Source organism: Camelina sativa, chromosome 15 (genome assembly GCF_000633955.1).
Source record: "Camelina sativa cultivar DH55 chromosome 15, Cs, whole genome shotgun sequence".
NCBI lineage: Eukaryota > Viridiplantae > Streptophyta > Magnoliopsida > Brassicales > Brassicaceae > Camelina > Camelina sativa.
Window position 1 is genome coordinate 20214757 of NC_025699.1, and position 12880 is coordinate 20227636.

The 12880-nt window shown below is 37.8% G+C and overlaps 1 protein-coding gene across 2 annotated transcripts; it reads right to left on the minus strand.

Annotated features, from left to right (window-relative positions):
- Nucleotides 3826–9330, minus strand: LOC104747252 (DNA replication licensing factor MCM5). 2 transcript variants are annotated; one of them, XM_019236481.1, is made up of 19 exons: nucleotides 9041–9330; nucleotides 8615–8758; nucleotides 8345–8524; nucleotides 8223–8258; nucleotides 7167–7229; nucleotides 6942–7078; nucleotides 6741–6846; nucleotides 6282–6416; nucleotides 6118–6195; nucleotides 5813–5917; nucleotides 5603–5694; nucleotides 5383–5515; nucleotides 5199–5294; nucleotides 4973–5064; nucleotides 4795–4885; nucleotides 4592–4701; nucleotides 4385–4514; nucleotides 4205–4306; nucleotides 3826–4125 (listed from the first exon to the last, which is right to left on the minus strand). In XM_019236481.1, exons 1-19 carry the CDS (start codon nucleotides 9308–9310, stop codon nucleotides 4042–4044), a joined length of 2184 nt encoding a protein of 727 aa, XP_019092026.1. In that variant the 5' UTR covers nucleotides 9311–9330; the 3' UTR covers nucleotides 3826–4041. The 2 variants fall into 2 exon arrangements, with proteins under 2 accessions (XP_019092026.1, XP_010467158.1); XM_010468856.1 differs by lacking the exons at nucleotides 6282–6416; nucleotides 6741–6846; nucleotides 6942–7078; nucleotides 7167–7229 and adding exons at nucleotides 7275–7409; nucleotides 7734–7839; nucleotides 7935–8071 and having other exon boundaries at nucleotides 8160–8258.

Sequence of the window (12880 nt, forward strand, 5' to 3'; positions counted from 1 at the left end):
TTGCGGTCTTCTTGTGCACATCAAATTTTTGCTGGCAGTACTTACAGACAACTAGGTAGAACGGAGAAGAGGAAGTACTTCAAATCTTGGAGATTTAAGTTAAAAACCTGGACTCATGGAAGAATTTTGGTACACATTGGAGACTGCTACATGACAATACTCATGGGTTTATTGCAGAAACTAAATTACATGCTGTGTTTGAAAATCTTTTACAAAGACTTGAGAGAAGAACGGGTTCAATACGTTCTGCTTGTGACAACTCCATCAGATGTGAATATGGATTTTGTCGAAGGCTTACCAGCGTCTCAGGGGTTCAATGCGATACTGGTCGTGGTGGATCGCTTGAGTAAGTATGGCCACTTCATTGCCCTGAAACATCCCTTCTCTGCTTCTGATGTGGCTCAAAAGTTCGTTGCGGAGATTGTGCGTTTACATGGATTTCCTGCTTCTATCGTTTCGGACCGTGACCGGATCTTTTTGAGTCATTTTTGGAAGGAAAGTTTTAAGCTTGCTGGTACGAAGTTGAAGTATAGTACTGCGTTTCATCCGCAGACGGATGGTCAGACGGAGGTTCTTAACAGGTGTATGGAGTCTTACTTACGTTGCTTTGCGTCTGCCCATCCTCGCACTTGGTACAAGTTTTTATCTTGGGCGGAGCTATGGTACAATACGTCCTATCATACGGCGTTGAAGGCTACTACTTTCAAGGTTTTATATGGCCGTGATCCTCCTGCCCTGTTGCATTATGAACCTCTTTCTACTCAGAATTGCGAACTGGAGAAAATGTTGCAGGAACGTGACCGAATGTTGGAGGATATTAAGGGTCATCTTGTGCATGCTCAGCAACTTATGAAGAATAACGCGGATAAACACAGGCGGGATGTTGAGTTTGCTGTTGACTCGTGGGTGTATTTGAAGTTGCGACCTTATCGACAACATTCGGTGGTGAAGAGAATTTGTCAGAAGCTGTCTGCTAAATACTTTGGTCCTTTTCGGGTGCTGGCACGTTTTGGAAAGTCTGCATATAAGTTGCAGTTGCCGGCAGAGTCAAAGATCCACCCTGTTTTTCACGTTTCTCAGTTGAAACAGGTGTTGGGTGTGCATCACCAGGTGTTGCCGCTTCCGGACTCATTTTCGGATGCTGGTGAGTTGGTTTTGGCACCTGCAGCTGTCTTGGAGACTCGTTATAACGATCAGGGGGTGTGGGAGGCGTTGGTTTCGTGGCAGGGTCTTCCGGAACATGAGAACTCGTGGGAACCTGTGCGGGCGCTGCAGCAGGAGTTTCCCGACTTAAAGCTTGAGGACAAGCTTGGTGTTGCAGGGGGGGTATTGATAAGCTCCATCGTGTGTACGTGCGTAAGAAGAAGCCACGTGAGACTGGCACGTGCGAGGAGAGTTGAGAAGTTGGATAAGGAAGACAAAAGGAATAAATATCTGCAACTAATTGTTTACAGTTAGAGAGTATAAAGTCTTCTTCCTCTCATTCATAAACATTTCATGTATGTGGTGTATAACTTTCTCCTGCGTGAGAACTTAAGAGAGATAGCGAAGGAGAATATGATGCTCTAAGCTTCTCTTTGTAATATTCAGAGTATTATTCAGATCTACAACCTTGTTCTAACATGGCCCATTTCCAGCAGTGACTTGTTTGCAGCAAGTTCCGGTTTGGCTGTCCTTTCCTCATGACTTGTACTCGGCATGGATGTTCAAAAATAAACCAAAGACAAAGAGAATGAAGAGACTGCATACTCAGCTGAAGTACAAACACTATTCGTTTCCAGCCTCTACGTTCTTCATTCATAGGTATGTTAATGGAAAAAGAGCACGTCGTACATGGAAGCAAAGCAAGGCTTTGAATTCCTGGAAATTCAAGTTCAAGCTTCACTGTGGGCTAAGAGAAGAGGGCATCAAGCAACTGACTGTTCCTTTGTGGTACAACTGCTAGTTGAAATTTAAAGATGGGATTAAAACTATGAGTAGAAAAGCAAGCTGGGAGGAGAACACACTCGACATAGTGAGGGTTTTGAGGCTACATTGGCATTGTCAAGAAGACACAAGTGTGACCCGCCCAACGCCGAAGGTCACGTCAGTGCAGCAACATCATGTTGTTTACAGAACTGGCATTAAGTACATGGGGGTCGCTGAAAGATCAAGGGGGAGTGAGCAAGCGACCAGGCTTCAACAGGTGCTGCCTGCGTGTGAAGAAGGGCCAAGTATGGCAGTCGAGCTGGCACAAATACTTCAAAAAAGAGACTTGACGCAGCTCCTAGTCCGACAACAAAATCTTCAAGCTCAAGAATATACATGGAAGCCTGCTCATAAAGCAAGAGAAGACAAAGTGTGTTTAGTGGGGGATTGGCATTCTTTCTTTTCGGTGTGGCATCGTTGGCGAAACAGGGATTTGTATCAGTTTCAACGGCTTCTTCAACAATCTCTGCAACAAGTTGAGGAGTATACAGTGGCTGGAGAACATTACATATAAGATGGCATATCAAGCTGTTTCACCTACAACAATTGGTCATATTGCATAGTTGTCACATGTCCATGAACTTCAGAGAAGGGATCATCACATTTTGCACGAGAATTTTCCATCTAGACATGGAGACATAGCGCAATGTCTGATCTTATCAGTTTTTGACATTGGAAGATCACTTTGTTCTGTTTGGCACCTATGGAAAAGCAAAAGAAGAGAAAAACTCTAGCCATTGTACTTTCTCAGAGGAAACAGAGGAAACCTTTAAGGGCTGCAAAATCTTACGCTCACTGCCACTACAAGCTCTTGGGGAGGAAGACATGTACATTTCAGCTTCAGCTGCCCCTTCTTTAGTGAATATTTGTTGAAGAGTGATTTTCTGCATATCGACGTGGCTTGAAAACAACCTGCAGTTGTTATCAGCAACGCTTGAGGACAAGCTTGTCTAAAAGGGGGGAGTATTGATAAGCTCATAGTTTATATGAGACTAAAGAGAACATGTGAGGAGCATGTGAGGAGCTTACTTGAAGAAGAAGAAGATATTTTGATAACTCAAAATATCTGCAACAAACTCTTTCTTAGTATAAATAGATTTTATCATTGTAAAGAGATCTTTATGTTAATTGATGTAGAAGCTTCTCCTGCGTGAGAATGATAAATGGTGATGTTTGCGTACTCTGTTCTTATCACTTACACTCCCAAGAGGTCAGACTATATGAAATTCTACAAATTTCCCGCAAAAGTAAGCAGAAACGGGGCCAATCCTGAGGAGAGTTGATAGCCTTTACCACCACCGCGCAGTCTATCTCCAATATAATCTTATCAACGTGCAGGGTTTGTAAAGCCTCAATCGTCCATTGAACACAATGTAGACCCGCCAAGATTAGTGATTCACAACTACTAAAAGCCTCTCGAGCGTGAAACACTACCTTGCCGTGTTCATCCCTAGCAATCCAAGCACCTCCAACCATCGAGGAACTATTAATCCAAGAGACAGCCACATTGCATTTTACCACTCCTGATGGTGGTTTGGTCCAATTAACCTTCATTATGTTTTGCTTTCTGTCCCATAAAGAGACAGATGTTGTAACAGCTTGTTAAGCTTCTCTCCACAGCCGAGCGTCTTGATACGCCTTCATCACCAAACCCCTTACATCACCTTGTTTCCCTTGAAAGACCAACTTGTTCCAGTATTTCCACACTTCCCATAAATTTTTAAACTTTTTATGGTGATATATTAAGCGACAAAAAAGTTGTGTAGGAAATATGAGAAAGCAATATGGGAATAATGCGACAATCCTATAATGATTATAGTATAATCATCAACTAGTCTTCCCTACAATAGATTACCATTGGGAAATTCCGACCATTTGTGGAAATTGGAGAACATATATGTCTGGAAAAGCATAAAAAGTTAACCAAGAAAGAATCTTCATCAAATACACATGACATCATAAGCTTTTTGTTATAGGTATTTTTAGCCTACAAGTTAAACTTAATAATGCTAAATATAGTTTTTTTTGGTTTTGTTATCGTTGAATTATCCTGAGATTGTGTGCCTTAGACGATCAAGCTTTGCGGACAATGGAACGTCTCTCTCGCTGGTACTCAACTTCACCTCTCTGGTGCATTATTAACAAAGCCCTCCTCACCTGCAATTTTAACATTCACATACTCAAACCCCCAGTCCGTTTACTGAAAATTAAACAACAAAGATGTTAGCTTAGGTACCATTGAATCGTTCATTCCCATCCTAGCCAGATCTTCTATAAGTCTTCTCTCTGATAACCGAGCTCCAATCCCCATTCTTCTCTTTATCTGTGTTTCAGCTTGCTGTTTTTCACACCAAAACAATCGAGTGGTTACATCTCCAAAAGATATGACTGATTATTTCTTCCCACAAGAACTAACCTTGATCTCATTAGCCATTTCGCCTGTTATGTTTATCTGTTGATTTATCCCTGATCTTGCTGCATCCATGGTTGAGGTATCAAAAAGTTTAAAGGCTTTGCCTACATCATCTTCTGTGGCCTCGTGTGACCTGACATATTTAAAAATGTCAATGCACGGCACATCCCATCAAGTTTCAGGAATATCTATGTTCATAAGATTACTTACAGTCTCATTTTTGCAAGTGACTCACTCAGTCTGATAATAGCTTCGAGTTGTCTCACTGTGATAGGTATCGGAGCAGCCTCTCCTGTTTCATGTGCACGTCTCTTCATATCCTGTTTAACGGAAAAAATTATATTGAGAGACCAACTTTTTTTTATTTCTTTTTATCATCTTATTGTCAAATGTTCTAATGTGATGACAATTACCATTCTGATCGTGACATATTTCTGCTGCAGAATCTCAGCAGCGGCTTTTGAGAGACGGGGATGGCACCTTGCCCGACAGTATTGTATATACCTAATGTGACAAGACCATTAAATCTTAAAGTCATAGTTTCGAATAGAAATATGCAAGAACAAGTTGTCTTGACGAATGAAATCATACCTTTTGAGCCAGTTATCTTCTTTAGCATCTGTGTTTTCACCGGAAAAATTTTCCGCAGATGCATGAACCCTTATAATATGGCTGGCTATTTCCTGTCAAATGATAATTCCAACATTAATCATGTAACGAAGCAAACTTTCCCACTCACAGTGATCTACGTGGTTAATCTCTGTTTCTCTCTGTACTACATTAAATTTCTGAAAGAAGTGTTTCTTTGCTTGCTTACCCTGTCTTGGGAATATTTCCTGATGTCCTTGACAATGAAGATAAGATCAAATCTAGAAAGAATTGTTGTTTGCAAATCAATATTGTCCTGTGCAGTCTGCAAACCCAAAAAAACCGTCCCCTAAGAATATTGCAAACAAGAATCAGGAAAACATCATGTTGACAAAGGATATCAGATTTCAAACCTTAAGGTCATCATATCGACCAGATGGCGGGTTAGCAGCAGCAAGCACCGAGGTTCTAGAGTTAAGGACAGTTGTTATTCCAGCTTTTGCAATGGAGATTGTCTGCTGCTCCATTGCTTCATGTATAGCAACCCTAGAAAAAATATAAACAAAACATTCCATCATTCAACTCATCAAGAAGAATTGGATTCATCAACACTATGATTCAGATTTGAGTTACCTATCTTCCGGTCTCATCTTGTCAAATTCATCAATACAGACGACACCTCCATCAGCCAAAACCATAGCACCACCTTCAAGATAGAACTCTCGCTGCAGAGAAAATATTGTGTAAAATAACTGAGAATCTGTTGTAAACTAATTTTGAACATCTCATATAACAGAAAAAAAGAGAATGTGGCAGAAAAACACTGGCGAACATAGGACATACTGTGCTGCTATCTCGAATCACCGACGCCGTGAGCCCAGCAGCCGAAGATCCTTTTCCAGATGTATAAACAGCTATTGGAGCCGTCTTCTCCACAAATTTAAGAAACTGGAAAGATATATATAAAAAAAAAGAAGCAAATTGGGTTTCAACATGTTAGCTACAGGTGTTGAAAATACCACTGAATTTTTGTAAGGACTGTAATCTAACACTAGAACAAAAGGTTGTACGATGAATATCGGGCTAATAAGAGAGGCATAGAAAATATAAAAACACTATCACTCTTATTTTAAATCATTGATACAAACCTGTGATTTTGCAGTTGATGGGTCTCCCAGAAGCAGAACATTAATATCACCTCTTAGTTTCACTCCATCCGGCAGGCTCTGAATTGAAGATAGAAATGTATATAAATATGTCAAAAATACATCCAAGTGTACAGAAAATGAAAACTGAAATCATAGTCACCTACCTTCCTTGATCCTCCAAAGAGAAGACACGCCACTGCTCTCTTCACATCCTCATGACCAAAAATAGAAGGAGCGATCTTGGTGCAAATGTTTGCATATACATCTTGACTATCACCAAACTTTTTGAATTCTTCCTCCTAACGTAACATTGTGAAAGACAAAACTGATTTATGAAATTGTACACAAGGCTGCATAAAGCGATGTTCCAAGCAGACCTAAATGGTTTATGCTAAACTAAAAGCACAAAAGCACAAAATAGTTTTGCTGAACACCATCACAGTCACAGCCAACAGCAACTCAAGGCATTTGGTTTTTAGTGATGAACTAGAATATTGACAGCCCAGGAACCAGAATAGCTCAGCTATGATGACTTTAATAGTTCATTGTGAAACCATAACAATATCACAGGCTATCAAATGAAAGAAAGGAAAAAAAAAAGATTCAAATGATGCATTACTAACTTCGTCAGGAGTGAAGTTGGCAGGGCCACGAGAACTCGCTTCATTTGTGTCTTCCAATGCAACAACTCTTATGTAAGGCTGTCGAATTGCAACTGCACCTTTATGCCTACATCAGAAGGTTAACAAAAAAGTTCATTACTATTGGTGCAACTTTACTAGAAAACAATCTACACTCTCATTTGACATAAACTAAAAGCTTACGAGTTAGATGATGATGAAGCTTGGAAAATGCTGTAGATACCCATTACTGTCAGTCTGGTTCCAGGTACAATTGTTTGTACAAGATGACGATCAACTGAGAGAAGCATATTCCTTGGAAGTTCTCCAGTAGGAACATCCTTCAAAGTCAGAAGCATTTCATATAGAACTGCTTACACTGAAAAATGATACCGAAGAGATAAAAAAAAATAAGCAACAGATATATACCTCCGGATTCTCCTGTAGCTTTAATGTCTGCTGATCAACATACTGGCTCCTATCAGGAACCACCANCCAAGTGTACAGAAAATGAAAACTGAAATCATAGTCACCTACCTTCCTTGATCCTCCAAAGAGAAGACACGCCACTGCTCTCTTCACATCCTCATGACCAAAAATAGAAGGAGCGATCTTGGTGCAAATGTTTGCATATACATCTTGACTATCACCAAACTTTTTGAATTCTTCCTCCTAACGTAACATTGTGAAAGACAAAACTGATTTATGAAATTGTACACAAGGCTGCATAAAGCGATGTTCCAAGCAGACCTAAATGGTTTATGCTAAACTAAAAGCACAAAAGCACAAAATAGTTTTGCTGAACACCATCACAGTCACAGCCAACAGCAACTCAAGGCATTTGGTTTTTAGTGATGAACTAGAATATTGACAGCCCAGGAACCAGAATAGCTCAGCTATGATGACTTTAATAGTTCATTGTGAAACCATAACAATATCACAGGCTATCAAATGAAAGAAAGGAAAAAAAAAAGATTCAAATGATGCATTACTAACTTCGTCAGGAGTGAAGTTGGCAGGGCCACGAGAACTCGCTTCATTTGTGTCTTCCAATGCAACAACTCTTATGTAAGGCTGTCGAATTGCAACTGCACCTTTATGCCTACATCAGAAGGTTAACAAAAAAGTTCATTACTATTGGTGCAACTTTACTAGAAAACAATCTACACTCTCATTTGACATAAACTAAAAGCTTACGAGTTAGATGATGATGAAGCTTGGAAAATGCTGTAGATACCCATTACTGTCAGTCTGGTTCCAGGTACAATTGTTTGTACAAGATGACGATCAACTGAGAGAAGCATATTCCTTGGAAGTTCTCCAGTAGGAACATCCTTCAAAGTCAGAAGCATTTCATATAGAACTGCTTACACTGAAAAATAATACCGAAGAGATAAAAAAAAAAAAGCAACAGATATATACCTCCGGATTCTCCTGTAGCTTTAATGTCTGCTGATCAACATACTGGCTCCTATCAGGAACCACCATCCATGGATCAAGAGGGCAAGGTTCTTCCCCAGGCTAAACAAAATCCAGTTGGTCTTATCAAAACTCAGGATAATTTGCAAACATAGATTACCAACGAATCAAAGAAATCTTAAAAGTACCTGTGGAATATTATCACATGATCGAGGAACAATTGCCCCACCAAGACCCGGGCGACATGGAACTTCCCTTGTTTTTTTACAATTCTTACATACTAAAAATACGTAAGTGGCCTTTGCTTTCACTCTCGAAGCTGCAATGCTGATCCCAGAGATTTTAACCAATTTTGAGATGTACTGGGCCTGTGGAAAGCTAAAGTAAATCTCCAGACTAACGAGAAAACACATAACAGATAACATTTAAATCAGACACTAATCAAAACAAAGACATACCCCAAGTAACCGCATTGACACTGGATCCTCTCTTGAAGTCAGTAAAATCTGAACATCCTTTGGCAAAGGTTCCTCCATTTCCCCTCCCTCATTAGCCTCCCTCATTTTCAATCCAGCCAACACTTCACCAGCTGCTTTCTCAAACTGCAATATAAATGATTGATTCGTGCCAACTTTTCTCAGATCTAAGAAATCTCTCATGTGCAAATAGACACTCGTAAACTGAAAAGTTATGAATCTTTCTGTAACACTCAAACACAAATGTTTTTCCCAGGCCCGTAAACATATCTAAAAGAACTAGATAAGCAGTACAGAGCTTGATTCAGCCAAAATTTTCTAAACACTAAGAAATCTCATAAAAACAGCAATACTTTTAGGAACCCTAATATCTTTAATTCAAACGGTGAAGAAGAATTGCGGTCATACCACAGGGAGATAATCAGCAGGAGCGGATCGGATTAAAGACGGGAGATCAGAATCGAAGGCCAGTAGATCTTCGAGGTGGACAAGAAGTCTCTTAGGGTTATCGATGAGAGCTTCTCTGTAAGGGAAGCAGTTCTGCTCGATCTCGAAATTTCGAATGAATTCCTTAAATTTGGTTAAGACGGCATGGGGGCTGACGGTGGCGGCGTCTCCGGCCTCCGGGAACTGCGGCTGGTCGCTGAAGTAAACTGCTCCTTCGTCCCAACCTGACATCTTTGCTTCGTCTCTGTATCTCTCTCTCCAAAGTTATGAGGGAAAAGGGGTTTTTACTCACGATGACTTTTGGAGGGAAGAGGGTGGCGGGAAAACGTTGGGCCGGGCCCAAATAACCTATGAACGGATTTTGTTGGTTTGGTTTGCTTATTTTCGGCTAGTATATATATTTCAAATTTATTTTAAACATCGATTATATTATTTAGATGAATACTAGATTCGGACCCGCACATACGTGCGTGGTTGATTTTAAAAACTAAATTTACTAACACATTTATAATTTATTACGTACATGCGGATTATGTTTGTAAACATATTTTTAATAAATGTTATTAACATTCATAATCCAAACTTTTTTTGTATCAGTTTAGTATTTGATTTATTTTTAATTCGGTTTAGACAAAAAAATGATCAAATTTGTTTTTGTTATCAGTAATAACAATTATATTAAAAATAGTAACAGAAAGATGGTATGTCTAATTTAGGACATAAAATCTATCATGTCTTGTATATGTCTTATAACTATCGTTGATTTTTTTTTTCTTATCTATTATAGAACATAGTTTAATGTTTTTTCTTTTTCTTTTGAATATTTTTTTGACATTTTTGTGTTAGATAAATTGAAAAATATGTTACATAATATATTGGAAGAATTAATTTATTTTAATTCTAACATGATCTTGGATTTTGATTTTTGAAATTTTTTAATCTCATCTTATTCCTCCTTCCATCCGGTTTCTGTCCCATTATTCTTTTCTCATTTCCTCAAAATCATGTTCCTACATATTTAGCACACAAACACGTAATAGTTTGATTCAAAACAAAATAAAGTATTTGATGAAGAAAAATAATTTCTTTGAAACATTCAGTTAATAGAATCACACATACATGCCGTGTCAGTTAACATTCTTTTATCTCTTGTTTTGTACATGCTTATGCTAGATAAGCTGAAGAAAAAAAAAACATATTTAAAATACTGTTGTTTTACTTTAGTTGTAACATGTTTTCGGATCCGCACATTTATGCATTGATAAAATGATAAGTTATAAGTAGTTTCAAACGTATGTATATCTTAATTCAGTATCCAAGATTTAAACATACTGTATATATGTAATACATATGTTTGAAATCATAATATAAAATCATAAATATTGTTTACAGATATCTCACAATATATAACCAAATTATATTTTTATACATATATACAATTTTGTATTTAATTGCTCGATTTTAATAGATACCGATTTAAATTATTTCTATAAACATTTAGATGATTTTGTATATTAGGTAACATCATAATTTCTTGTTTCCGGATATATCTCAAAATATAAAATCAAATTAAATAAGTTTACATATATACAATTTTGAAATTAATTGCCCAAATTAAACATATACATAAATATCAAAATTATTGTTTCATTAAATTGTTTACGCAAAACTACTTACCTTTTTTGAATTTTATTGCAGATACTTGTTTCGATTCTGTTTGGATACGGGAGTATGAAAAACAGCCCTGAACTGTTAATACATGATCCGAACAGAATTAATCCAGGGCATATAGGATCCGTGCATTTTTATTATCAAATTTACTTTAATGTCCCTCTTGTATTGTATGCTTTTTAATTTATTCAGGGTCATTTTATGTCATATATTTCAGGATTCATTTTGCCTTGTAAATAATGCTTCTCTTTTAATAGTATAGATTGCGTGTAATAAAATTTCGGATCTGAACCGAAAAACCAGATATCCAATTAGGGTAGATCTAAATCTAGATAGTAATTATTTGAATCTGCCAGATATGGATCCGGATCCGGATCCAAATGACATTAAAATATGTGGCCGAATATCTGGATCACATAGTAATATTCAATGTTTAGTTTTATGTTTTATTGGGTTTAAATTCAAAATTGTGTTAATTTCCTGCCAACAAAAAAAAAACTAATCGCCACAACCCATCTTCATCTACTAATCCTCCTCACCTTGTCTCAATACCCATCAACTCAACCAACAAAGCACCAAATCATCTTCACCCTTCACCAAAGAAACCATTGTTGTCGCCATCTCATGTTGGAGTCGCTGAATTTACTGTTCGTGGTAAATCTATGCTGTTTTCAGTGATCAATCAAGGAGGATTCTGAAACACCCTATCCCTCGGCCACAGACCATGAGGTGATATGGTCTCACCGGGGACTAAAGTTTTCGGCCAGGCTTTGGGTGACGATTCAACGTCACACAAAGCACGTTAAAACACAGCTTAACTAAAGCTAAACATTACTTACACATTTTAAAGCAATAAAACATTAACTTACAAACATATTTACCTTATACATTCATAGTCTCTGACTCATCCATCTCCGAATGGACATTTACTAATGAGGACATCAAGTCATCATCAACCAAAGTGCAGGGAGGAAACACTTGTCTTATTTGAACCTTTTGGTTTTAAGAGGCTTCAGTCTGATGTTTGGCATCCAGGTTAGTATCTATTACAACTAGAGACTCCTAAGAAGACCTCAAGCTTCATTTTCGCCTTGGATCAACTGGATTTAATCTCACCCATTTAACCTTCAACACTTTCCATATCCAGCGCCAAGAGAATTTATACTTGGAGCAATTGATCTCCAACAGTTCTTTTCCTTTCGAGAACTTGACAAGCACGATTTTGAAAGACTCTACACAAACCAGAGATTCTCAGCAAGATACAAGGCGTTCACTCACTTAACATATTTGGCCAAGCAATCTACTCCAACGTCCATATGCATTAAGTTTGATTTATTTGTTTATTAATTTACTTATTTAGAAGGTCATAATAACATTATTTTTTGAGTCAATATAAGCTTAGTTTGTTCCCCCTTGCTGTAAACAGTTTTGTTAGTGTTTCTAGGGTTAAAATGTGTCTTAATCCAATGCAACTGACTAATTATAAGAGTTTGAGATGGATTTGGAGAGTTTAAAAAACACTTATACCCATTTTATCCCAAAACAGGCAAAAACCGAGAAAACATTGCTTAGAAGTTGTAAAAAGCTTTGTTAGTGTTTCTAGGGTTAAAAAGGGTCTTAATCCAATGGATGTGGAGAGTTTAAAAGCCACTTATACCCATTTTGTCCCAAAACAGGCTAAAACAAAGAAAACATTGCTTAGAAGCTGTAAACAGCCTTGTTAGTGTTTATGGGGTTAAAATGTGTCTTAATCAAATGCAACTAACTAACTATAAGAGTTTGAGATGGATGTGGAGAGTTTAAAGTCACTTATACCCATTTTGTCCCAAAACAGGCTAAAACCAAGAAAACATTGCTTAGAAGCTGTAAACAGCTATGTTAGTGTTTCTGGGGTTAAAATGTTTCTTAATCCAACGCAACTAGCTAATTATAAGAGATTGAGATGGATTTGGAGAGTTTAAAAGCCACTTATATCCATTTTGTCCCAAAACAGGCTAAAACTTGACAAAACAATGCTTAGAAGCTGTAAACAGCTTTTTTAGTGTTTCTGGGGTTAAAATGTTTCTTAATCCAACGCAACTAGCTAATTATAAGAGATTGAGATGGATTTGGAGAGTTTAAAAGCCACTT

Coding starts and splice junctions, on each gene's coding strand:
- LOC104747252 (XM_019236481.1), bottom strand. CDS start 9,310: ATGTCAGGTTGGGACGAAGGAGCAGTTTACTTCAGCGACCAGCCGCAG. Junction 6,847..6,941: donor GCTTCATCATCATCTAACTC/GTAAGCTTTTAG, acceptor CTTCTGATGTAG/GCATAAAGGTGCAGTTGCAA. Junction 4,702..4,794: donor AATATGTCACGATCAGAATG/GTAATTGTCATC, acceptor TCCGTTAAACAG/GATATGAAGAGACGTGCACA.